Raw genomic sequence first — 26874 nt, 5'->3', positions numbered from 1 at the left:
GGATTGATTATAATCAGGTTTGTATTTTAGCCAATCTGGGTACTTGATTCAGGCTGGTAGCTCATTTACCATTGATTTTACACCGTAAAATATCTAAAATCTGAATTGATTCATAAAAAGTGTATAAACGCATGCTCTCTTGGTGCTAAAAGTCAGTCTACCTCAAACTCAGCATGTTTGTGGACATCTTCGGCTCGCTGTCTGTTGAGAATAAACTCTGCTTCATTGGCCACTCGAACAATATGATCCTTCATGGCGTGACAAAGCAGTCTAAAATGAAGAAAATACAGAAAAAAAAGACAAGTCAGTCCCTAAACACATACAGAATGAAATCACACAAAACAAATCAAGTTTTGAGTGTTAAAATCTGTAAAAAAAATAAAAATAAAAGTGCAAAAAAAATGATGGTTCTGTAGGTCTCATCTATCAAATCGGATATTTATTTTGTATTTTCTGTTGGATTCAAGTCAGGTGACTGGCCGGGCCATTCTAAAGCTAAAGATTTTCTTTTTCTGAAACCATTTGCGAGTTTCATTGGCTGTGTTTTGGATCATTGTCTTGCTGAAATGTCCACTCTGGTTTCATCTTCATCATCCTGATAATGTAGATGTTGGACTGAAGCAGCTAATATTCATTTACAATAAGGAAGAGCAGAGGGTTGCAAAAGAACTACGGAGAGATTTTAGCTGCTGTCTGGGCTTTCACTGCCTTTCTACACCTCCCTTTCTTCATGTGTTCAATACTTTTTCCCTGCGTCATTTCATTTTAGTACACATCACTTTCACACATCACTCAATCTGTTAACTGATTAGATTTGTTTTCTTTTCATTTATGTATTTATTTGGTTGTTATCAACATCTGGTGAAATGGCACCTTTAGACAAATGTTTTCTGAGAAAAATGGTGAAATGTTGAATACTTGTTTCCCCCGTTGTATCTATCTATCTATCTATCTATCTATCTATCTATCTATCTATCTATCTATCTATCTATCTATCTATCTATCTATATATATATATATATATATATATATACAGTATATATATATATATTTATATATATATATATATATATATATATATATATATATATATATATATATATATATATATATATATATATATATATATATATATATATACAGTATATATATACAGTATATATATATATATATATATATATATATATATATATATATATATATACAGTATATATATATATATATATATATATATATATATATATATATATATATATATATATATATATACAGTATATATATATATATACAGTATATATATATATATATATATATATATATATATATATATATATATATATATATATATATATATATATATATATCCCCCACTATACATACATTCTCACTGTTTCCTATGCAATGACATTAGCCAATCAAAACACTGGCCATTTACTGTAAAAAGGCCCAACCCTTTAAAATCACCAACTATTGACCAACAGTAAGGGTTGAAAGATTTGTTCGTTGTTTTTTCTGCAAATATATAATTTTTACTGCAAAATCTTTATTAACATTACAGCTGAACCTCAAGGAACCAGCCCAGTCTCACAAGGAATAGTGGCAAAAATCCATATGATTGACAGAGTTGGCTGTAACGCGTTCCACAGTAACACATTACTGTATTCTAATTACATTTGAGGAACACAGTAATGTAACAAATTACATTTTGAATTTGTGTAATTTTATTACAGTTACTAAAGTCAATATAATTGCGTTACTTAAGCTACAAATATAGTTTTTGGAAGAAAAAAATGCTTCTTTCAAATCACGTTTTCTGCTGCAACGACAATTAATATTCATGGGCATTTAAATTGCTGGAGAACTTGAGCTGAAATGGTTGCTGTCGAGAGTGGCTGCTTCTTCAAGTGGAAATGCAGACATTACTTTAATTTAATTGAGCGTAAAAACAAAAATATTGCTGTGAAATGCAGTCTAAAGAACTTTAACTGCTTTTAACTCGACCAGCAACTTGTTCAGCATTAGAACAGAAAGCATTCTACGACAATACTCGTCACCAAGGAGGACACCTGCGCCCAAAAACATGGCGGCCCAACTCAGCCTAAACAGGCTAAATTGAATTTTTGTGCAGGATTGGGAGTGAAGGTACCTTCTGAATTTGAAAAGAAGCATAGCTACTTATGGGGCAATTCACACATCACGTCTTTTGTGCGCGCACAAAAAAATCGACGAGTCACGTGATAAGAACTGACCGATCAGCTTAATACTTTGGAATATACACATTTACAGTAGGTCTAATTACCTCACACAAACACAGAACACCCAAACACTGCAGTACTTTTTCATGCTATGGATGTCAATGGTAACAGGTTTCCAATTTTCTTCTAAATGTCTTCTTTTGTGTAAAAACAGACAAACAGGTTTGGAAAAAGTGAATGATGAGAGAATTTTAAGTTTTGGGCAAACTCTTTAAGTATTTTGAATATGTCAAGCTGCTGTGATAAACCCATTGTAATGCTTTTCAGTGAATATTAAATTACTAAAAGAGCTGCAGTATAATTTTTATAGGTATATTTTATATGTTTTAAAAGTAACTTCAAAGTAAAGTAATTAGTAATCTGATTACTTTTTACATAAAGTAATTAGTAATGTAATCACATTACAATTTTCCAGCAGCAATCAGTAATTTGTAATTGATTACTTTTCTAAAGTAACTTACTCAACACTGCATTTGTATATACAGTACAACAAAAAAAACAGGGTGGAACATCGTACTAAATAACTCCCCTTCCCAACCTGTTTCAGTCTAATACGGTATTCAAATGCACATACTTTTCCGTTCTTTTTTTTTGTGCTGACAAGCAATAAATTACATTTGCAGCACAGAGGAGAGGTAAAAGCAGCCTCATTCCCAGCATGATAACAGTTCAGAACTGAAACTAGGGCATTACTTCTTCACTACTGGCAGAGGTGGTACTGTATATGGTTCGAAGAGTATGTTAACAAATCCACCGCCAGACATTTAGTATTTCAGTTGTGGGCTCTGTGACTTATATGAGGGTGCGAGAGAAACAGAACAGGAGCTGCTAATCAGTGGCAGAGGGGCCACATTTATCCCGAACACTGACATACTGCAGCTCATAAATCACAGATGCCCTACTAAACACTGAACGCATCCCAAATAAACTTTAGCATAAACATTCCAGGTTTGAATGTTTTAGCATTTACTTCAGAAATAACTGCACAAGAGCATTTCTGAACAGTTCTTTAATGATTTAGGTTGATAAGTTCTCGTATGCAGACGTTCCAAAAAGCCAAATACAACATGAGTCTCATTAGATTGTTTAAATAAACTAGCAATTTAATAGATGGAGTGCAACTGCAAGCTTCTGGAGGGAAAAATCAACATTCATACTCTCCATTAAGATTTTTATGTGAAAGAAAAAAGAAGGTATATTTATATTTTAATTAGCAAATTTATCATCATTTTATTCTTTTTATTTTTGTACAAATATGGAATCATTTTATTAAAAATACATTGCTACAGATTATTATTGAAAGTAGGCTGTATTTTATTTAATAAAAAATAAAGCATCCTATACAAAGTTTAATAGTTGTATAAAGTAGATTTCCAAGAACAAACATTACTTTCTATAATTGTCATTGTGCTTGCATGTTATTTAGTTTTTATTTTTTTGTAAGTTATTAACTCTTTCATTCTCAATGAATTAACAATTTACTGCAGCTTTTTCTCTAAATAACATAAACAAAAAAGACTTTTGGTGAAAAACAGCAGTTAGGGATCCCAGCGGGCATGTTGATGTCAAAACAACATCAAATTAACATCAAGAACTGGACATTGATTTGATGTCTATTGAGCATCAAACATAAAAAGTGTTATAATATAAGAAAAAATGTATTCATCTGAATACTTCAATTCCAAATTCCAAATTTACACAGAATTGTATGCCTACAACGCATGTAAACTACCTTGATGTCAAATTAACATCATCTATCATTAGTGTAAAAAAAACAACAACTGTAATTAATTAGAGGTCAAAGGTAGTCAAATGACATTAAATTGATTTGCATTTTGGCATGTTTTTGGGGTTTTGGTGTTTGTTGGTTTGACGTCAAGGTGCCCATTTACCCAAAAATGAAAATTCCATCATGATTTACTTACAGTCCAAAAGCTGTTAAGTTTTTTTTTCTTGATCAGAAAAGAAGATACTTTGAAGATTGTAAACTCTGCTAACTATTGACTTTGAATAAATTTTTTAATTTCCACTATGGGTGTCAAAAGCTAACATTCATCAAAATACATTTTATTAGGTGCACCTTACTACTACCGAGTTGGACCACCTTTTGCCTTCAGAACTGCATTAATCCTTCCTGGCATAGATTCAACAAGGTACTGGAAATATTCAGACAGACAGATAGAGATGGCGAATGACTGATATGTCAGAACCCTGGACAGCGCCAGTCTCTGCTGACTCAGGCTTACTGTCAGAGAGTGTGTGTGCGCGCGTATCTATGTGTGTGTACAGATGGGTCAGCAGATGGGTGTGCAGACTGAGCCGCCCAGGATCAGCCCGACAACAGCCATTCAAAGCTTAAACCTGACAAACACATGGACATGGACACACACACACAATCTTTCAGTGCGACAGAAAAGCAGACTTAACAAAAGCAAGACAAATTAAAGAAAATGCATCTATTCTGGACAGGAAGCATGTCATATGGTTTGTTCACCCACTCACTCACTCTTAACTTGCTCATCTCAGCGTATTTTACACTCTGGTCAACTACTAAAACTCTAAAAACACACACACAGAGACTGTGGTAACCAAGATGAAGGGGTGATGGGGCTAATCTGACCCCCTCAGCGTTAACAGAAATGCTGTGGTAAACTGAATAGACCAGATAAGAAGTGATATACAGCATACGTGAATTGAGAGCTACAGTTGAAGTCAAAGTTATTAGTACTCCGGTGATTTTTTTTTTCTTTTTCAAGTATTTCCCAAATGATGTTTAACAGAGCAAGATATTTTTCACAGTATTTCCTATAATATTTTTTCTACTTATTTGTTTTATTTCGGCTAGAAAAAAAGCAGTTTCTAATTTTTTAAAAAACATTTTAAGGTCAATCTTATTAGCCTCCTTAAGCAATATTTACTGTATTTCGATTGTCCACAGAACAAACCATCATTGTACAATGACTTGCCTAATTACCCTAATTTGCCTAATTAACCTAGTTAAGTCTTTAAATTGCATGCTAGTATCTAAATCAGTTTTTAGAAATGAGTTACAACTATTATGTTTAGAAATGTGTTGGAAAAAGTCTTTCCATTAAACAGAAATTGGGGAAAAATATACAGGGGGGGGGGGGGTAGTAATGCTGACTTCATCTGTATATGATAGTGGTTGAGGAGAATACGTGTGACTTTACCTTCCCTCGTTGATCAGCTCAATGAAAGCCAGACCAGCATTCTTCTGGATCGAGTTCTGCCACTCCTGAAACAAGCAAACATGAAGATTGTGTTAGATATTTTCTTATTTTGATAAATATTCCATGTCTGAAAATAGAAGCTATCGTTGTTCTTGTATTTTTAATTGAATTCAAAAGTAACTTAATTTTATTAGGTTATGTAAAAAAGGTCAATCAATCTTGGATACTTTTTGCCACTAGTGTATGTGTGTGGATGAGTGTGTGTGAATGTTTCCCAGTACTGGGTTGCGGCTGGAAGGGCATCCGCTATGTAAAACATGCTGGATAAGTTGGCGGCTCATTCCGCTGTGGCGACCCCTCATGCATAAAGGGACTAAGCCGAAGGAATATGAATAAATAATTATACATTTAAAGGCAAAGTTATTAGCACAATCATTTTTATTTATTTATTTATTTATTTTTTATTTCCCAAGTACATTCTTCTGTATTTACTATGATTCCAGAACATAATATTTAACTCATTATTTGCAAGTGACTAGTACTTAGTTTAAAGTGCAATTTAGTTTTAGGTTTTAGGTTGATCTGGTTAACTAGGCAAGTTTGATTAATTAGGGAAGTCACTGGACAACAGGGTTTCTTTCTGTAGCCAATTAAAAAAAAATCTTAAGGTGTTAATAATAATAGACTTTATTTCTAATAATATAAAAAATATATATTTTACAATAGCCAAATTAAAAGTATTAAGACTTTAGCCAAAAGAAAAAATATACAGTTGAAGTCAGAATTATTAGCCCCCCTTAGAATTTTTTTCTTTTTTAAATATTTCCCAAATGATGTTTAACAGAGCAAGGAAATTTTCACAGTATGCCTGATAATATTTTTTCCTCTGGAGAAAGTCTTAATTGTTTTATTTCGGCAAGAATAAAAGCAGTTTTTATTTTTTTTAAAGCCATTTTAAGGTCAAAATTATTAACCTTTTTAAGCTATCTTTTTTACAGTCTGCAGAACAAACCATCATTATACAATAACTTGCCTAATTACCCTAACCTGTCTAGTTAACCTAATTAACCTAGTTAAGCCTTTAAATGTCACTTTAAGCTGTATAGAAATGTCTTGAAAAATTTCTAGTCAAATATTATTTACTGTCATCATGGCAAAGATAAAAGAAATCCGTTACTGGAGATGAGTTATTAAAACTAATATATTTAGAAATGTGTTGAAGAAATCTTCTCTCCGTTAAACAGAATTTGGGGGGAAAAAAACGGGGGGCTAATAATTTAGGGGGGGGGGGATGCTAATAATTCTGACTTCAACTGTATATAGGAAATTCTGTGAAAAAAAATGTCTTGCTCTGTTAAAAATCACTTGGGAAATATTTGAAAAAGAATCAAAATTTCACAGGAGGGCTGAAAATTTTACCTTTAACATTCAGACATTTTCCTTCGGCTTAGTCCCTTATTTATCAGGGGTCACCACAGCTGAAAGAAACGGCAACTATTCCAGCATATGTTTTACGCAGTGGATGCCCTTCCAGCCACAACCCAGTACTCTGAAACACCCATACACTCTCGCATTCACACACACGCACGCACGCACGCTTACACTAAACCCAATTCACCCATAGCGCATGTTTTTGACTGCAGGGGAACCGAAGTAGCCGGTGGAAACCCACGCCAACACAGGGAGAACATGCAAACTAAAATAAAATAAATAGTGAATCTATTACATTAAAGGTTAATAAATAACTAAACCCAAATAAGAGCTATTAAAATTAAAAATAACATCGTCTGTAATTCACCCAGTGTCAAAAAAATCCTCAGACAGAAATCTTTCCCCTAGTCTCACCAAAATCAAATATACATCGTCAGAAATCGCAGCAAATTGGATTGCAATGTATTTGAGTAAGCAAAGCTCCATCTGAGGTCACACATCCGCAATCCAGTGCCAAAGCCATAAAAAGCCTGGATCTCGGCCCTGTAAGCATCTCTTCTTCCTCTGCACACAGATCCGTAAACACAGAACATACATAATTGCTGAATGAAACTGTATCCTCTTGCCCCTTAAACACAGCCATTTCCTCTAGCGAGCACCCAGTGACAGATCACCGAAGACCTGCGTTTCAGGGCGGGCCCTCCAGCGCTTTTTTGGGGCCTTGGGGAATGTCTTATGCTCCCCGTTTGCTGGCTCTGTTTCGTCCTCTGTCTTTCATACACAGCTTGAGTCTGGAGATGATTAAAAGGCAGCCGTGTTTCTCGCTATGGGAAGTTCTGCTGTTTGCTCTCTAAGGTACGAGTCGTGGGGGGAAGATATGGAGTTGGGGTGGAGTTCAAAAGGAGAGAAAAAGCGGGCCTCAAAAATATTCCCCTGTCCTGGGGAGAGAGGAGCCGAGTAAGAGAAGAGCCCGTGAGGAATGAGCTCAATGATGATCTCAGAATGAAAGAGTTGGATGGATTTTATACACACACATTAGTTCAGTGGTCCTCAAGCATAATTGTGGATCAATTGGTACCGTGCTGAGCAAGAAATCATTAAATATTTCTGTTTTATTTATTATCTGAGTCTGAACGATCTTTTATTTTAAAAAATCTTTTATTTAAAAAAATTACTGTACTTAGAAAAATTAAGTAAACGAAGTATGTGCGTAATTATAAAAATGTACATTTAGTCATTTGACAGATGCTTTTGTCAAAAGTGACTTACAATTGAGGAGGCATTCAGCGATTCAACAATAAGAGGCAATACGCACAAGAAGTGCTAATTATACAAAGAAATCATTAGTGGTCAGAGAGAGGGGGGGCTAATTTAGGGGGCTAATAATTCTGACTTCAACTGTAAATGACTAAAATACATTGAAAAGCTTCCCATTTTTAGTAGAAAAGATATTTATCAAATATCTTATTTTGTGCTCCACAGAGGGAAGAAAAAACAAATGGAAGTTTGGAATCATATGAGCTGATAAAAGACCTTTACAGTATTTTTCAGTCAACAATGCTTCTGTAGCCACTGTATGGGCTCTGCGCAGGTTTAAAACCACAACTGATAATTAGAACAGACTACTTATTAAAAAATAAATCTCACACACAGTGCTGATTATGCTCACTACCCCTTATTGAGCCAGAGAGAGGCAACCGCGAGGAGCATCTGGTCTCCAAATGTTATAAGTGACCCAGTATGGCTCCTCTTTCAGTTTCTCCTCCACCATTCATTATCTACTCTGCAGTCAAGAGGCTCATCGCTGGGGATCGGCTGCTTCAGCTCACTGCTTCTTCACTTGAGCAGTTCCCACGTGACAAAAATAAATAAGGAAATACATGCAGATGTGGAGGCACAGCGGGCTGCCAGAAGACACGACATCAAGACACTGAGCCAAGTCCCTTTTCAAGTAGCCTTTACAATAGAACTTCTTTTGAAAGGGACATATTATGCCTCTTTACATTTGGTGTCAAATAAACAGCCAGAATGCATCTGTGAAGTATCAGCTCCAAATATCCTATCATTTATTACAGCTTGTCAAATTTGTCCATACTTTGTTGTAAGCAATACACTGTATAAATACACCAGGTCTAGAAAATATGACCATATCACAATTTTATATCCATATCACTGGCTGCCTGTTAAGTTCTGTATTGATTAAAAATATTGCTTCTTACCTATAAAGGTTTAAATAATCTAGATCCTGTTTATATAACCAACCTTCTGTCTTTAAGATCTCAAAACTCAGGGCTTCTGGTAGTACCTAGAATAGCAAAGTCTACTAAAGGAGGTTGAGCCTTCTCATTTATGGCTCCTAAATTCTGGAATAGCCTGCCTGATAATGTCCGAGGCTCAGACACACTCTCTCAGTTGAAAACTAGATTAAAAATCTTTTTAATAAAGCATACACACAATGCATCACATAACGGTATGATGCATGAATGTGCTCCACGCAGGTGAGTAGGCTCAACAAACCACCTGTAGAACACACTCCTCCTGTCTTAATGCACCAGACATTTTGTTAGAAATACTCATATGCTTTACATGTTTGTTTCTATGTTGGTTTATATTACAATTATACACTATAAACAGCAGCTACACTAATTATTTTCTTTATTCTCCATTTCCACCTGGTAATACTCATCCTGAGGCCCCTAGAGATTATGCAGCGCCACTGATGCGATTCAAGACCTGTGAAGAAATGATGCCAAGGTATCTATAATCCTGGACGAGGCCGTATCCTGAGCTGATGCTTTGCTGGTTATGAAGGAGCGGAGATCATGAGACTGATTCCTGAAATACCACAGTGACAGACGAGTCTTTGCATTGATCCTGTGGGCCAGCCTGAACACCTGCCAGTGACCTACTTACATCTGCAGTTCTCCAAGATGGACGTCCAGTGTCCTCCAATCTCCGGCGCCTAGACTGCAGGTTTGCACAAGAAGTTTGGTCAGAGAAATGGCCTTCACTTTTGTCAATTGGTGAAGTTTGTTCCTCACCAATGTCACCACTGGCTTGCTTGGTTGGGACTTGTGGAGCTGCGCATCGATGGATTTATTTTTCAGTGTTTGGACTTTCAGCAGTGAAAATTTAACCACACTTACCTGAACTAAACTGAACTTCAACTCTGAAAACTGGACTGACACTGTTTCAGTTTACTAGAACTTCTATGTTAAGCTACTTTGACACGATTTACATTGTAAAAGCGCTGTATAATTAGACATGAATTGAGTTGAATTTGAATGTGCCCCTTTAAATGCAAATGAGCTGCTGATTTCAGAAGAGGGCAGAGCCTCTACACGCTATTCTGAGACTCCAGAAACAACGAATGAGGAGAATCTCACACAGCCAAAATATCCCAAATCAGAAAAAGTGATTTAGATAAAGAAGTTGCAAGTTCTAGACTGAAATAAATGAATGAGGGTCCCCAGTGAGAGAGTAAATTCTGAATGGTTAGTGGATACATTTATATATATTTTAGTGAGCAAAATTGATTTGACTCATTGATTATTATGCTATTGCTCTGCTCTGATGTGCTGGGCTTTGCAAATAAACATTACACTATTTGAGGCCAGTTGGACCAAGTCATTTTGTGTTTTTACCAAGATTTGCCAAGCTTCGTTTAAGCAAACTGAGTTGTCGGGCTCTAGTTGGTTTTGATAAGATTTTGTAGCTTTGGTAACTTATGCTACACAGCTAATCTAGTTTTTATTCTTTTATTTATTCTTTATTTAGTTTTTATTATAAAAAAAAAAAATTGAATTGAATTTATTCTGGGTTAGCGATAGCAAACCCAAACTGGACCAGCTGTGAGCAAAGTTGACCAAAGAGTTTCAATCATTTTCTTATTTGCTTCACTATTCTGTAGCAAATCAAGGAATTTTGCTGCCGTTCCATGACTGAAGTAGGCGCAATGATATTACACAGAGCAGGTGGTGCAGGATTGGTGTCAGCATTGGTGCTAGGGACTATTTTCAGGCGCTGCATAATATCGTGGTATGGCAGCAAAGTTCCTTGATTTTTAAACATCAGAATGGAACATAGATCCTAGCCATATTGACCTAGAGAATACCAACTTTTAGTTTTCTGTCAGTCTTAGTAAATGATGTAACTACAGAAGAGTCAATCTTTAGAGTCAATAATTAAAAGTCTTAGTCATTTTTGAGTGAGATGCTACTGGGTTAATCAGATTCAATAATCTATGCTAAACTAAGCTAAAAGTGCTCCCACCAGACACAGAGACTGGCTGAACGGATTAAAAAATGATAAAACTGGTCAACTCTAGGTGAGTAAATATTTAGATTAACTTTAGTGAAATGCAGAAAGTCCATTACCTCACTATACAGTTCATAATAAATCTGAGTTCATGAATTATGATTATTATGAATGATAAACATGTTTTGGGTATAAAATTGTAGTACATTTGGGTTGGTATTGACCATCCTTAAGAAATAGTGTTGAACTGCCCCTCATTGGTGAAGCACTGAAACATAAAGTATTTTGGCCATACATTGAAGACTTTGGCAATATCCTTTGTCACATTTCCTTCAAAAATTAAATTCAACCAAAACGTCTGTTGGGTGTCGGAAGTCTATGGAAGCTTCATTGATTCATTGCTTCATCCGACTAAACAACATTTGTAAATCTGTAGCTGCTACAGCAAGTAAACACAAGTGCCAACGGTGTAGGTGGAAACATAGTATTAATAATAATTCCTTACATTTATATAGCGCTTTTCTAGACACTCAAAGCACTTTACACATTGGGGGGAATCTCCTCATCCACCATCAGTGTGCAGAATCCACCTGGATGACGCAACAGCAGACATATTGCACCACACCGCACACCAGCTGATTGGTGAAGAGGAGACAGAATGATGAAGCCAATTATGACTTAAGGATGGACAGAGGCCAGCGGGCAAATTTGACCAGGTCACCTGGGTTAAACCCTATGAAGGACATTCTGACCACAGAGAGTCAGGACCTCGGTTTAACGTCTCATCTGAAAGATGGTGAGCAGTATAGAGTCTAATAATATACTGGGCCGTTAGGACTCACACAGATCACAGGTTGAGCGTCCCCTGCTGGTCTCACTAACACCTCTTTTGGCAGCAACCTAGCTTTCCCATGTGGTCTCCCATCTAGGTACTGACCAGGCACAGCCCTGCTTAGCTTCAGTAGGCGACCATGTAAGAGTTGCAGAGAGCTAGCTGTAGATTACATATAAATAAACATGAACATAAACACGAGTGTTAATATTTTAAAAGAGAGAGAGATCTTTTTTATGTCACTAGGGGAGCAAAATCAAAATAGCTCATTTTTCCACATGTTTGTAGAGTTAAGCTAAGTAGAGTCAAAACAAAGTTATGAGGTTGTTATTTTTCACATTTTCTGGGTTGGTAGATGCACCGGGAACTGATTATAGCACTTAAACATGGAAAAAGTAATATTTTTATGTTATGTCCTCTTTAAGTCATCTCTTTCTCTTGAAGCGGGAGAATGAGGGTCCCCAGTGGGAGGCGAGTGTGATTGCGAGGGGATTTTGGGGGGCTCAGGCGAGTATGAGTCCATGTGATGTGCATTAGCGATGACATGTACCTCCAGAAAGCCGTAATGTGATCCCTCATGTAAAAGAGAAGATCACTTCCGGCCTGCCAGCTCTAGCGAGGGACTTGATGCACTGGGAAATAGCTGACACACACACACACACACACACAGCTGTAAGAGCTGACATTGTGAGTTCATCTTGTGCTTTAGCACAGGAGGTTGTGGTCCAGGAAACCCCAAGGGGCCAGATGGAAAAGTTACAGAAAATAGTTGCATAAATAAATTATCAATAATATTGGAATAATTAATAAACAAAAAAGTTAATAAAAAAGTTAAAATTAATTAAAAAGGTAAAAATTAAAAGGTAATACATACATACATACATACATACATACATACATACATACATACTGCATGTACATATAATAACAAAATGAAATAATCAAATAAATAATTGTAAATAAACCAATAAAAGCTAAAGCTAATAGAGATGAACAGTAATCATTATGATGGTCATGGTGGTGTTTCAAGTTAATTTAAAGCAACAAGTAAACATGGATGGGTCGGTGGAGGGAGGGAGGGAGGGAAGGGTAGGTTTATGTGTGGGTGGGTGGATCTCTGGGTGGGTGTATGGATGGATGGATGGATGGATGGATGGATGGATGGGTGGATGGGTAGGTGGAAGGAGGGAGGGGTGGGTGAATGGATGTATGGATGTATGTCTGGATGGATGGATGGATGGGTGTATATGTGGAGGGAGGGGTGGATGGGTGGGTGGGTTTAAGGAGGGCAGGAAGGGTGAGTGTATGTGTGGATGGATAGATGGAGGGAGGGATAGATGGATGAATGGATGGATGTATGGATGGATAGATGGAAGGATGGATGGCTGGGAGGAGGGAGGGAGGGAATTAGGGATGGGTGGATCCAATGAATGGATGGATGGCTGGATGGATTGATGTGTGAATAGATAGGTGGATGGGTGGGTGGATGTGCAGAGGGAGTGAGGGAGGGTTGGATGGATGGGTGGATCCAATGAATGGATGGATGGCTGGATGGACAGATGGGTGAATTGATAGGTGGATGGGTGGAGGGAGGGAGTGGTGGGTGGATGTGTGGAAGGAGTGAGGGAGGGGGTGATGGAGGGATAGATGGATTGATAGATGGATGGGTGGATCCAATGGATGGATGGACAGGTTGATGGTTGGCTGGATGAATGAACAGATGGAAGTAGGGAGTGAGGGGAGGAGGGATGGATGGAGGGATGAATGGTTGGATGGATGGATGGATGTGTGGATCTGATGGACGGATGGAGGGGGGATGGATTGATGGGTAGGTGGATCTGATAGATGGGTGGATGCGATGAATGAATGGATGGATGGAGGGAGGGAGGAGTTGATGGATGGAGGGAGGGATGGATGGATAGATCTGATGAATGGATGGATGAATCGAGGGAGGGAGGATCTGATGGATGGGTGGATCCGATGAATGGATGGATGGATGGATGGAGGGAGGGAGGGAGGGAGGGAGGAGTTGATGGATGGAGGGAGGGATTGATGGATGGATGAATAGGGGTAGTGATGAATGGATGGATGGATGGATGGAAAAATCACAAGCTTACCACACATGCATGCTTAGTTTACTTCACCTTTAACCTTAGATTTAATCAAGCTGTTATGATCCTCCAACATATTTCTACTTGTATTGTTTAAGTACTCCCTCTATCCATGTAACACATTGTAAAAATGGAGGCAACTGTTCTTATTCTTGGAAGCAAATCAATTGGTTCTCTTATCTCTCACATTTATGACTGCACAGTCTGACAAGCCCCCTCCTCACTTCACCCAAACCTCCAGTACACACTTTTTTTTTTAACCCAAGCTCCTAATTTGACTCAAACTTCCAATCATCTTTTAACCTACGCCTCCAAATTCCACTCACAGCTGTCAAACACCCCTGTGTGTCAAAGGTGGCTGCCAAAACGTATTCAGCTGAGAACGCAGTTATTAGCCAAAAAAATGTGCACCACAAAACCCATTGAAGGAGCAAAGTAAGAAGAAAAAAAACTCGATTGTAGCACCTCGGCCCGCCAGTTTTTTTTTCCTCCCCATTCTTTGTAACCCACAAAACTTTAATGGCTCTGGAGAATTTGCAGCATCTCAATCCAACCTGTCAAGAGACACGGAGAGCGCTTTTGCTTTTATCTGCTCAGCGCTGCTCCCGACATCTGGAGGCCGTCCATCGGTAAATCTCTCCGGCTCCACGCTAGATCCTTTATGTATGTTTAAGCTGTTACACGAAACAGACCCGACTGACCTCTTCGGCACCCGCTGCCACTTGACTGGATAGAGATACCGGCTGTCGGCAGCCGTAGATGAATAACAGTGATTAGGAGGCATAAATAAAAAAAGTGCAAGATGATTAAAGCTAATTTATTCATAAAAGTGACAGTCCGCGGGTCACAAGGTTGCGAGCGGTGAACGTCCCGCTGTCTGGGTGCATTAGTGTGGAGTTGGGAAGGGGAAAGGTTTGAGGTTGTTGGACTTGCTGCAAGGACGTCTTTGACCGCTACATGAGTCGAAGTGGGATGTGCTGTGTGTTTAGATGTGCATCGAGGATTTGTTGTGAAATGGAAAGGTTATTTTGATGCCGTTGATGCAATCTCATGATTATGGATGTTCAAACTGAGTGGATTTGGACGGTGATAGAAACTGTCAAGCAGTATTTTTTTGTGAATAATGACTTACATTTTAGTCAGTTTCTCAGACAATGCTATTGTGAGTTCAGATGATATGAAATATAGTGTCATAAGTCTAGACTTTTTTATTGCTTTTTTTTCTTGGCAGCACCTGGTCTTTATCCACTTTTGGTGTATGAAAAAAAAACAATCTTTAAAATTCTTTCTGTTGATCAGATGAAAATATAGCAACCCAGGCTCATTCTGATTATGCACGCCTATATACATTTCTGGAGAGAGCAAAATACATCCAAGGAGCTATGTTTTTTTGCAGTTTTTGTTTTCGCAAATCTGTGTACGCTTTTTCAGTTATCAAATTTCTTTCACGAGTGCCATTCTCGCCTGCTGTTCTAACGAATATCCACCAGAGGCCGATGTTGACTAACTGACTGACACAACCGACCGATCCTCCCACCCCACTTATACCCAACCAATAGTATTTTAAAAAGCACCAATAGACACGCCCACCCACTCGCCTAAACCTTACCCTAGTGTTTTGAAAAGCAATCCAGAAAAAGAAAAGCCCCCTGATTTTGACCACGTTTTTAGATATAACCACATTCTCACCCGGTCATTTACTCATTTATTTTATTTTTTGGCTTCTGTTTTTTGTCTTACCCGCTATCTGTAACCGATCTTCACCGGACTCGAACCGTGTTGTCGTGGTCAACTCCGCTCTGCATCTCAAGTCCGCCAACGTACTTGTTGAGCTACTGAACAAACTGGTAACAGCGGAAACGCCGTCCATACAGAGGTAAGCGGTCAGCTGGTAAGCGAGAAAAGGAACGGCATCATAACCATAGCGTTTATTTTAAAGACAAAATGCAGCCATTCGTAGCTCTGGCTATATAATTCGTGATCTCCAGAAACGTATATAGGGCTGCGTTTTCAGAATGAGCCTATGTTGAAATATAATGATTAGATTGTTTGTATTGTGCCAGAAACAAAATCTGACCCATACAGTATCTCTCTCTCTTTATATATATATATATATATGGCGAAATTATAGTTTAAGTAGCAATTCTCACTATTAACTAGTTGCTTATTCACTTGTTAAGTGTGACGACAACAAAGCAGCTTCTGGGTCCAAGCACTATATCAAACTGTACGGGAAGGAATAGTAAGGCCCAATCCCAATTCTATTTTCGTACCCCTACCCCCAACCACCCCCCCCCCCCCCTTTGAAGCCTAAGGGCTTTAAAAGGTACCCCTAAGAAATGGGACAGCACCTGCACACATCATCATATGTCGTCGTAATGTCTTGTCTAATATGAGATCGATGATCACGACTGCTGTAGTTGAGTTATTTTTTGGTAATTATCTTCAGAGAATCACAGAAGACAACAATTTCATGATATCATAACAATATAATGTGGCAATAAGCTTGAACTGTACTGTGCATTTACACCTTGGCCATATTCATCAATGTAAACACACGTAAGCAGCATTAACATTATAGCAGACACTGTAAAAAGCCACTAGACTTTTCTGACAGGGTATTCAAGTGTCATTGAGTGACAGAATGTTGTAGGACTGGTATACAGTAGTTATTATTTCGGATTATAGATAGCGAAATTTTGCAGTTTTTATTTTAGTGTTTTTTTGAAAGCATGACGGTAAAACACGAACACTGTTATGAATGTATTAAAATGTGCTTGTTTGTTGCAAAAATTTGAACTAATGGCAAAAAAAATACTAATTTGTGCATCTCCTTACTTCCATGTGCAGCCATGCCGCCGCTGTAGATGGTGTATTCTGGGAAATGTTCTTAATCCTTGGTTTCGAGTGTGGTTCTGAAAATTCTCAGTTTAAACGGCTATCTAGCCCCTCTCCCCTTAGCCCCTTAGCCCTACGCCTTCAAGCTAAAGAGAACTGGGACACCCCTACCCCTTCATGTGAACGTGCAAAACGGGGAAGGGGAAGGGCTAAGGGGTAGAATTGGACCTAATAATACATGTTTAAGCAATGTAATACTTTCGAAAACCATGATCGCAATATTTATATATTAAGATGGCCAGAAAGTGTATATAAGATGGCCAGAAAGTGAATAATTCTTATAAATGGTTAAAATATTGGTGTCTGTGATGCAGCAAGTAAAGAGACTGCTGTGTACCTCACGATTTTATATAGAATTCACTTCAATGTGTGATATGACTAAAAAGTGGACATAAACGAATGTTTCTCAGTTCAAATAAGTAGCAGCTGTAACCCAGAAACAGTATTTCAATTGTCATGACTTAAAAAGTGGATTACATGTTATTTAAGATATTGTTATTAACACTTAAAAAGTCATTTGCTACATAACTAATATTACCTATGGTACCTTATCCTACTGTACTAACCTAATCCTACCTCATACCTAAATCTAGATACTACCTTAATAACGATGTATAAGCAGCAAGCAGCAAATTATAAGAGTGTTTGTGTGTGTATATGTGTGTAAAGGATCATATAAACATATATATAAGTTTATTAGGCATAATGTTTATTAGGTTTTTTTAACATACTTTATTAGGTACACCCTACTAATACTAGGTTCTAGGGGGTTCTTTTGCCTTCAGAACTGCCTTAATCCTTCATGGCATAGATTTAACGAAATACTGGAAATGACCATTACTGGCTCTGACTACTGGCATCAACAAGCCATTTGCACCCACAAAACTGCCGCTCACTGGATATTTTCTCTTTTTCGAACCATTCTCTGTAAACCCTAGAGATAGAAGTGCGTGAAAATCCCACTAGGTCAACAACCATGCCACGTTCAAAGTCACTTAAATCACCATTCTGATGCTCAGTTTGAACTGCAACATGATCGTCTTGATCATGTCTACATGCCTAAATGCACTGAGTTGCTGCCATGTGATTGGCTGATTAGAAATTTGCAATAACTAGCAGTAGGACTGGTGTACCTAATAAAGTGGCCAGTTAATGTATGTTGTTCTCTACTGTATCAAATTTTTAAAAAATGCCCTTTCTATGAAAAAATCTTACAGAACACACATCTTTTGAATGATAGGTTGCATATACAAGGATCTAAATACTTATACAGCGAATTCCTTTTTTCCCCTCAAACTTTCTCTCTCGCTCACTCTCTCATCTAAAGAACCAAACCTTTTGTTTATCAAGGCCTCTACAGTTTTTGAGCGACCTGTTCTAAATCAGATCCTACAGCGAACCAGGTTTGAAGCCTTTGGCTCCAAAGAGACTTTCCTACGTCTGAAAGCCGTTTTGGGCCCAGCTTTGGTTTCATCGCCTCTTTGGGCAATCGATACTTCAGGCTGTTTCTACCCTGGGAGCTTCTAATGGCAAGAACTCAAGTAACATTATATGCCTAACAGGGGCGGAGGAGGAGAAAACCAGGAGCCTGAGTCTCAAAGTGATGCTTCACTCGGCAATAAATCCAAGTGGCAAGACGACATAAAAGAGATACGAGCATGAAGGGGAAAAAAACATTCAATGCAATGGCAGAAATCTTCAAAAGGAGAAGAGCAGAACAGCAGGACGCATTCTGAGCGCCACAGTGTCTGAAGGACGCCACTTTTTCGTCAGGGCAAACTAGGAGCAAATGTAGAGATGGAGTCGGGAGGTGAGCGGTATGGACTTCATAGAGTCCGAGGTGCCATTCAACGACTAAAAGCTCCCGTCCCGCCGTGCTCTCTGAGCGGCTGCATTCGGAGGAAGAGATGCTGAGGTAATAGCTTCCTTATGGACTCTCGGCGCAAGAGTGATGGGCTGACAGAAGGTATGTTAAATATCTCCCGCCTCCGACTACAACATCGGGACCCTGACCTCTTTGAAAGGGAAGGCTTAACAAGGGACTCCGAAGGTCAGCGGGCTGTAATATGTCACTGGGATTTAAAGGGGAAGGCGATTTCAGTGTGTTTACATGAGCTGGGGTTACGCTATTTTCCGTCTGCGAAGGAAAAATGTGGGGAAAGGTAGGAATAATTTAACCCTATAAATGTCTATTGCATTATATTTGATTCACACTTTTTAAAAACTCCTTTAAATTATCAACTTATAAACAATTTAGTAAACTTTCAAATGAAGAAATCTAAATTTTAAGTCCTAAACTGAATTATTTTTGTTCATTAAACAAACAGTTCTAAGATTAATTTCTCTCATTTGGTCTGCCCAATAAGTTTAAATCATACCTTTATCCCTGGAACTCAAGACAAAACATTTTCACATTGGAAAGAAAAAGGATTAGTAAATATAAGAGATTTATACGTTGATAATAAATTTGGCTCATTTAGTCAGTTAAAATCAAAATATGATTTATAACTCTTGTTTCCTTTTCCCCTTATCATTAATTTTTTTTATTATTATTTTTATTATTATTATCTTTTGTAAAAAAAAAAAAAAAAAAAAAAATTATATATATATATATATATATATATATATATATATATATATATATATATATATATATATATATATATATATATATATATATATATAAAACAATATATAACTATTTGTACTGAAATAGTGTTTGTTTTTCGCAATAAAAATTTGAGCATAAAATGGGACACCTAACATTTAACAGTCAATAAAAAAATGTCTAAGAGTTAAACTTTTACATTTCATTAAATGTATCAGATTGCTATTCAATCTGTTAGGCTTTAGCCTCATTTAGCATTCAATGTGTCTTGAGATCAAGAAAGAGATAATTGTTACAAGATTTTTTGTTTATGTATTTTCACAGCAAAACACAATAATCGAAGCCAGTTATTAGATTAGATTTAAGAAAATCTGTCTCAGATCTGTCATTTTAGGCTGCAAATATTTATTTCTAAAAAAATGTCACTGCGAAATCCTGAAGGGTTAATCTACAAAGTCATGTTTGTTTATTGCATTTTGACATCCAGACAAATTTTTAAGTAAATTACTGTAAATATTAAAGGGCTGGTTCACTCTGAAGTGAAAATTCGACTGTGATTTACTCACCCTAAAGTTGTTCCAAGCCTACAAGAAATTAATTTATCTTCTTAACACAGACATTTTAATCAACTCTGAATGATTTCCATGTTAAGGACGTATATTGACTCAAATATTTGATGATTTATTATTGCCAGTGGTGTTTTCTCCGCTGGTGATTTACTTCCTGTAGTTTGTTGCAATCGCCAGTGGGGTTTTCTATATTGGAGATTACTGCTGAACGAACTACAACTCCCAGAACCCCCCTGTGCTCATTAACTCCTGCAACAGCTGACAATAATTCGGACTGCAGACACAGCTGCTGCTCATCCACACTGATTACAAGACTATAAATACACCTCACCTTCATTCACACATTGCTGAGTCATGTTTATATCACAAACATAATGAAGCGGTTCTCCTAATTTGTTTTCCGATGTGTTTTAATCCTTGCTTTGTTTCTCATCTTGACTCATTGCCGCCTAGTCTGACCTCTTGCCTGTATATTGACTACAGTCATTAGATTAAACTTATGATATTATTTTGCTCCTGTTTATGATCCTTGCCCATTAAATGACCCATTAAATAACTGCATGTGGATCCGCAAGTCTGCTCTCAGCGTCTGCTTCTTTACAAAAACATTCAAAATGAGATTATATAAACAACAATTAACAATTTAATTTTGGAAGTTATTCACATGTTAAGCATTCAACATTAGCAATGTTTAGAGCATTCACATTTGGCCACTGAATCTTGGTTGTTTACTTGATGCAAGAACCAATTAGGCTCATTCTTGCATGTCACATGCTTCTGCAAGATCCATTGTGGTTTGTTCTGTAGATCCAGTTGAGCTTCTGTTTGTGTTTGTTAATCAGTGTTTATACGTGAATAAAAACTAATCAATTATGTTCATCATTTTAAGAGATCTTGTCTCTTTAGAAGACTTGGATTAAACAGCTTATATATATATGTATATGTATATACACACACAGCTTTTCAAATGTTTTGAAGCATCTGACTTTTGGGTAAACAGACTTACAGTGGATGGTCAGAAATATTTACTGTAAGTACTAATTAAAAACATCTTCAGTTGTGTTCCTTAAGTCTTATAGATATAGACCAGGGTGAATAATAGATGACAGATTTTTCATTTTAAGGTAAACTGTTTAAAATCAATGTAAAAAAATGAAAATAGAAAAAAAAACTTACCTGAGAGCATAACAACATAACCAGTTCCACAACCGAGGTGCTTGATTTCATGCACACCAGACCTGGAGGAGAACAGAAAGGATAAACACAGAAATTTAGGATTCCGCTTTGCCATTTTCATAAACACAAAAACCAAATTATACTTTAAAGTTTGTTTGTTTTTATATTTGCTTTTGCCTGTCATAACTATGCGCATTCGACTTTTTTGAGGGTTAGTCAGAGGCATGCAGTCCACATGGCTTCAGAAAAGCGTACAGTTCAGATGAGCTAAACATTCCCAAAATGCAACCATTCAGTGTCCCGCAGAAAGCCTGGCCAGTTCTGATGAGTTATGTTTTGCAATTGAGACTGAATGTCTCTGGTTGTCTGTTCATGGGGTTCATGGGGTCACAAATAATGTCTCTTGAGAGTTCAGAGGTCATCGGCTAAATGCCAGTATAAGATCAAAAGCCAAGCTCATAGTTGAATTTGCATTTCTCTCAAATATTTTAGCATACAAACACTATAAAAAAGTTATTGGTTGACTTTATTTAAAATAGTAAGCAAACGTGCTAATTAAATTAAATATGTGCATGATTATAGTTACTAGTTACAATACAAATCCAAAGCTTACTGGTGTGTGTTATCACTCACCTTAGAGGAAGTATTGGCATAAATGTATTTTTTAATTGTTTATATTATTTAGATTTACACTCACCAGCCACTTTATTAGGTACACCTGTCCAACTGCTCTTTAATGCAAATTTCTAATCAGCCAATCACATGGCAGCAATGCAACGCATTTAGGCGTGTAGACATTGTTAAGACAATCTGCTGCAGTTTAAACTGAGCATCAGAATGGGAAAGATGATTTAAGTGACTTTGAACGTGGCATGGTTGTTTGGGGCCAGATGGGCTGGTCTGAGTATTTCAGAAACTTCTGATCTACAGGGATTTCCCTGCACAACCATCTCTAGTGTTTACAGAGAATAGTCTAAAAATGGGAAAATATCCAGTGAGCGGCAGTTCTGGCCAGAGGTCAAAGGAGAAAGGCCAGACTGGTTTCAGCTGATAGAAAGGCAACAGTAACTCAAATAACCACTCGTTACAACCGAGGTATGCAGAAAAGCATCTCTGAATGCACAACACATCAAAACTTGAGGCAGATGGGCTACAGCAGCAGAAGACCACATCGGGTGCCACTCCTGTCAGCTAAGAACAGGAAACTGAGGCTACAATTCACACAGGCTCACCAAAAAGTGCACAATAGAAGATTGGATAAACTTTGCCTGGTCTGATAAGTCTTAATTTCTGCTGTGACATTCAGATGGTAGGGTCAGAATTTGGCGTCAGCAACATGAAAGCATGGATCCATTCTGCCTGGTATCAATGGCTCAGGCTAGTGGTGATGGTGTAATGGTGTGGGGGATATTTTCTTGGCACAATTTGGGCCCATTAGTGCCAATTAAGCATCATGTCAACACCACAGCACACCTGGTTATTGTTGCTGACCATGCCATCCCTTTCTGACCACAGTGTACCCATCTTCTGATGGCTACTTCCAACAGGATAACGCACCATTTCATAAGCGCGAATCATCTCAGACTGGTTTCTTGAACATCACAATGAGTTCACTATACTCAAATGGCCTCCACAGTCACCAGATCTCAATCCAATAGAGCACCTTTAGGATGTGGTGGAACGGGAGACTCGCATCATGGATGTGCAGCCGGAAAATCTGTAGCAACTGCGTGATGCTATCATGTCAAGATGGACCAAAATCTCTGAGGAATATTTTGAGTACCTTGTTAAATCTATGCCACGAAGGATTAATGCAGTTCTGAAGGCAAAAGGGGGTCCAACACAGTACTAGTAAGGTGTACCTAATAAAGTGACCAATGAGTGTATATTGTTAATTGTTTATATTTAAATTGTTTGGTTTGTATCGTTCTGCTTGTCTTCTGTTGATAATGGACCTAGTGTCTAGAAACAAAGTTGAATAAAGTTTCATAAAGGGTTTACTTATTTTTTTTAGAGTCCATATATCACTTTTAAGGCAAAGGGTTTACTCGTTTTTTTAAACTGAAGTAACTAATCATCTTTTAAAGTGAAAAAAAATAACAATTAAAAATAAAAAAATATAAAAAAAAAAAAAAAAATCGGACAAAAAAATGACGTTTTATTTCCTCATATAAGCATCCTTCTCTGACAATCAGATGTTGTTTTGAGTAAAATATGCTGTTTTAAATTACAAGCCTGTTGTTCATTGAATAAAAGGACAGTTGGTTAACCTCAGTGATAAACAACGTAATTGTAAATGACATGTGCAATCATTGCCAGACATATAAGACAAACTCTCTCTCAAACAAACAAACACACACACACACACATATGCGCACCTGCATTTCCATCCAAACACAGCACACGCATCATGACCTTGTTTGCATGAGCCGGTAGAGTCATTGAGACAGGGCTCAAATCAAAATAAGACGATGGAAACAGAGAACGTACGCTCAGTTTGAATGTGGTTTAATTGGAAGTGGATGTGTATTTTTTTATTGTACAGTACACTATCTGACAAAATTCAAAGTTTAGCAACAAAAAAATAATAACTTGACTTCTAGTTGATCAGTTGGTATCAAAAATGGTTTATATGAAAGGCAAAGGCCTCTAGATTTCACTTATTTTACTAAAATAAAATATGATCATGCCTTGATTTTTTAAATTATTTAATTAGGACAGTAAGGTCTGACTTTGCTTAGACAAAAGTCTTGTCACTTAACAGAAATAATGTACAGTATAGAATATAAAGTCATGGTGCAGTGGAAAAAGAGTTAATATTGTGTATGACTCCCATTAATAAAGTCATCTAGAATGGCAAAGAAAGCGTTCTTGCAGGACACCCAGGATCCAAAAACTGGATCTAAATTTCTAAATTTAAAACTGTAATCCAAAGCATTCTTTTAAAAATGTCCTGCCGTTATTATTGCACAACGAATCTTGGGATGTTCAAGGCTATGAAGGATACACTGGTTGTATCCTTCATTACCCAGGAAAAGAAGAATGCATTTGGAGGCTTGATTTGAAAGAGTCTTCAAATTGAGACAACCTTCGTTGCACCGTGATGATGCAAATTCCCTTCGAATTCATCCTTTGTAGGATGCAGCCTCTGAAATGAGACAGCTAATATAGACACAATCTTTAGTAAAACAATCCTGTATATTGAGCTTTAAACTGCGCTCATTTCTGTTTGAGAACACTGCTTGTCTCGTTACCCACTTAAACGTCCTTTTACCATGAATGATCGCTCCTAAACCATTCAGTCCGTGAAGTTATGACCGTAATATTTTAGAGGCCAAGAGTTCAAGTCCTAGCAATCTCTCTGTCTCGTTTATGAGCGTGAGACGGAGACGTTCAACCTCAAGTCAGGTGTCAGGCCTGACCTCGGGCTCACGCTGCTGGACAAACTAAATGCATTTCATTTAAACAGCGCTTTCCAGTTAAGCCTCGCTGGCCTGAATGTGACATTGTCAGAGGACCAGAGCATCGCAGTCTTGGGCGGCCGGTTCTCACAAGAAGCGCAGTGTTTTATCCAGAGGCCTCGCTCTCAAGCTCCAAGTGTCGGGAAAGCTGTCCGAGGGGCGAATGGGGCATAATTGCCCCCAGTGAACGAGTGTCTGAAGGGGGGCCGGGCAGGGCCTTGACCTCTAATGCCGGGCCGAGTGATGGATGAAGGGTAATTATGAGTAAATAGGGCGCCTTTGCACTGAGCGAACAGTATTTCAGCTGTGAGAGGTTGAGGAAGAGAGGAAGAGAACGAGGTGGGAAAACAGACATGACTTCTTCTGGTCATGGGACGGTGTTAACATACTGGACAAATGAAGGAGGAGTAAAGAGGCATCTGTGAGGAAGTTACTGTTATGTGTTTAGGTTGGTGTATGTTTGACTGACATTTTGAACTGAATGGTGGGAGAGATGATTGGTCTGAAGAGGTCCTAGTTCACTTAAAAAATATATATATATATTTATTACACAACACTAATATAATATTTTATATGATTATATTATATTAGTGCTATATATGAGCAATATCGAACTCGTAGCAATGTGATATGGCTGTATATCAGCACTAGGAGGCGTGCGTTGGCACGAGGCCACAGGTCGAGTGTCTTAGTGTCCCACCAGTGCTGATATACCGCCATATCGTACTGCTATGAGTGTGATATTGTTTATACTACAGTTTGACAGCACAATCATATATATAAAAATAAAATCAAACACAGAGTCTAAAAACCCTTTTGTATGAGGAACTACTTTCTTCCGCCATTCTTTTGTCCGTTACTAATTCATCAACATCACATTAGAGCTAGTTTTTGAATGATTCTCTAGTGTAATGTCTAAAGTGATGACAAAACAGGTGATTTTGATTACATTTTAAGATTATAAGGCTGAAAGTGACATGAAATGCCATGCGTCTATAGAGATATCTCCTTACAGTATTACACTCTATTACAGTCTACAGTATTTCTGTTGCAATCGAGAAATCACAATAATTAATCCCGAAAAAAACAGCGGAATCACTGCCAGATTTCTGTTGTTTTTGCGATAAGGAAAAATGCTAAACACATGCAGGCATTTTTTCTTTCTTTCTGCCAACACAACATTCATTCCTGATATGCGAGTCCCATCTCACTCTCAATACACTACAATTATATGGTATAAATATAGCACTACAACATACTAAAGAGAGAGATCGACTTATCACTTCATCACTTACCAGTTTAATAATGATTTGATCAGCTATAGTTAGAAATTACACTGTTTTAATCTTCTAAGGGCTTATTATGCGGGCCTGTCGCCCTCTTGTGGATAGACAAAATCAACCGTCTTTGGTCTGCTCAGTATGGTAAGCTATTGGCCCCCGACGTGCTGTCTCTCAGAAATTATAAATATTTAAAAATAGGTACTATCCTTATAAATAAACTGCACAGTTGCAATCTATCTAACTGCATTCTCGATTATAAAAAAGCCTTAAAAGTGCATTATGTTGCCAACAGCAGTGATATTTGTCAAACTGTAGAGTGTCCTCTGCTTGTTGCTGTACGTTGACGGAGTAATAGACAAAGGTGAAGGATGAAGAGGCGGTACTAGTGATGTTACTTGCAGAATATCGCACGGCTATTAGCCAATCATATTCAAGAACCAGACAGAACTGTTGCATATATATATATATATATATATATATATATATATATATATATATATATATATATATATATATATATATATATATATATATATATATATATATATATATATATATATATATATATGTATGTATATATATTTATATATATGTATGTATATATGTATATATATATATATATATATATATATATATATATATGTATGTATATATATATATATATATATATATATATATATATATATGTATGTATATATATATATGTATGTATATATATATATATATATATATATATATATATATATATATATATATATATATATATATATATATAATAAATAATAATAATAAAAAAAAAATA

At 37.1% G+C, this 26874-nt stretch overlaps 1 protein-coding gene across 1 annotated transcript in view; it reads right to left on the bottom strand.

The window, feature by feature from the left end:
* The window catches only part of nbeab (neurobeachin b), a 344764-nt gene that overhangs the window by 234963 nt on the left and 82927 nt on the right, over window positions 1–26874 (bottom strand). The window contains exons 20-22 of the mRNA XM_056474110.1: window positions 21329–21390; window positions 5447–5511; window positions 162–270 (exon numbers count right to left, since the gene is read on the bottom strand). Of these exons, the coding sequence (XP_056330085.1) occupies window positions 162–270; window positions 5447–5511; window positions 21329–21390 (236 nt within the window). The remainder of the gene's footprint in view (window positions 1–161; window positions 271–5446; window positions 5512–21328; window positions 21391–26874) is intronic.

Source organism: Danio aesculapii, chromosome 15, assembly GCF_903798145.1.
Source record: "Danio aesculapii chromosome 15, fDanAes4.1, whole genome shotgun sequence".
NCBI lineage: Eukaryota > Metazoa > Chordata > Actinopteri > Cypriniformes > Danionidae > Danio > Danio aesculapii.
Note: the sequence above shows the minus strand (reverse complement) of the source record. Positions and strands in the feature narration are given on the sequence as shown.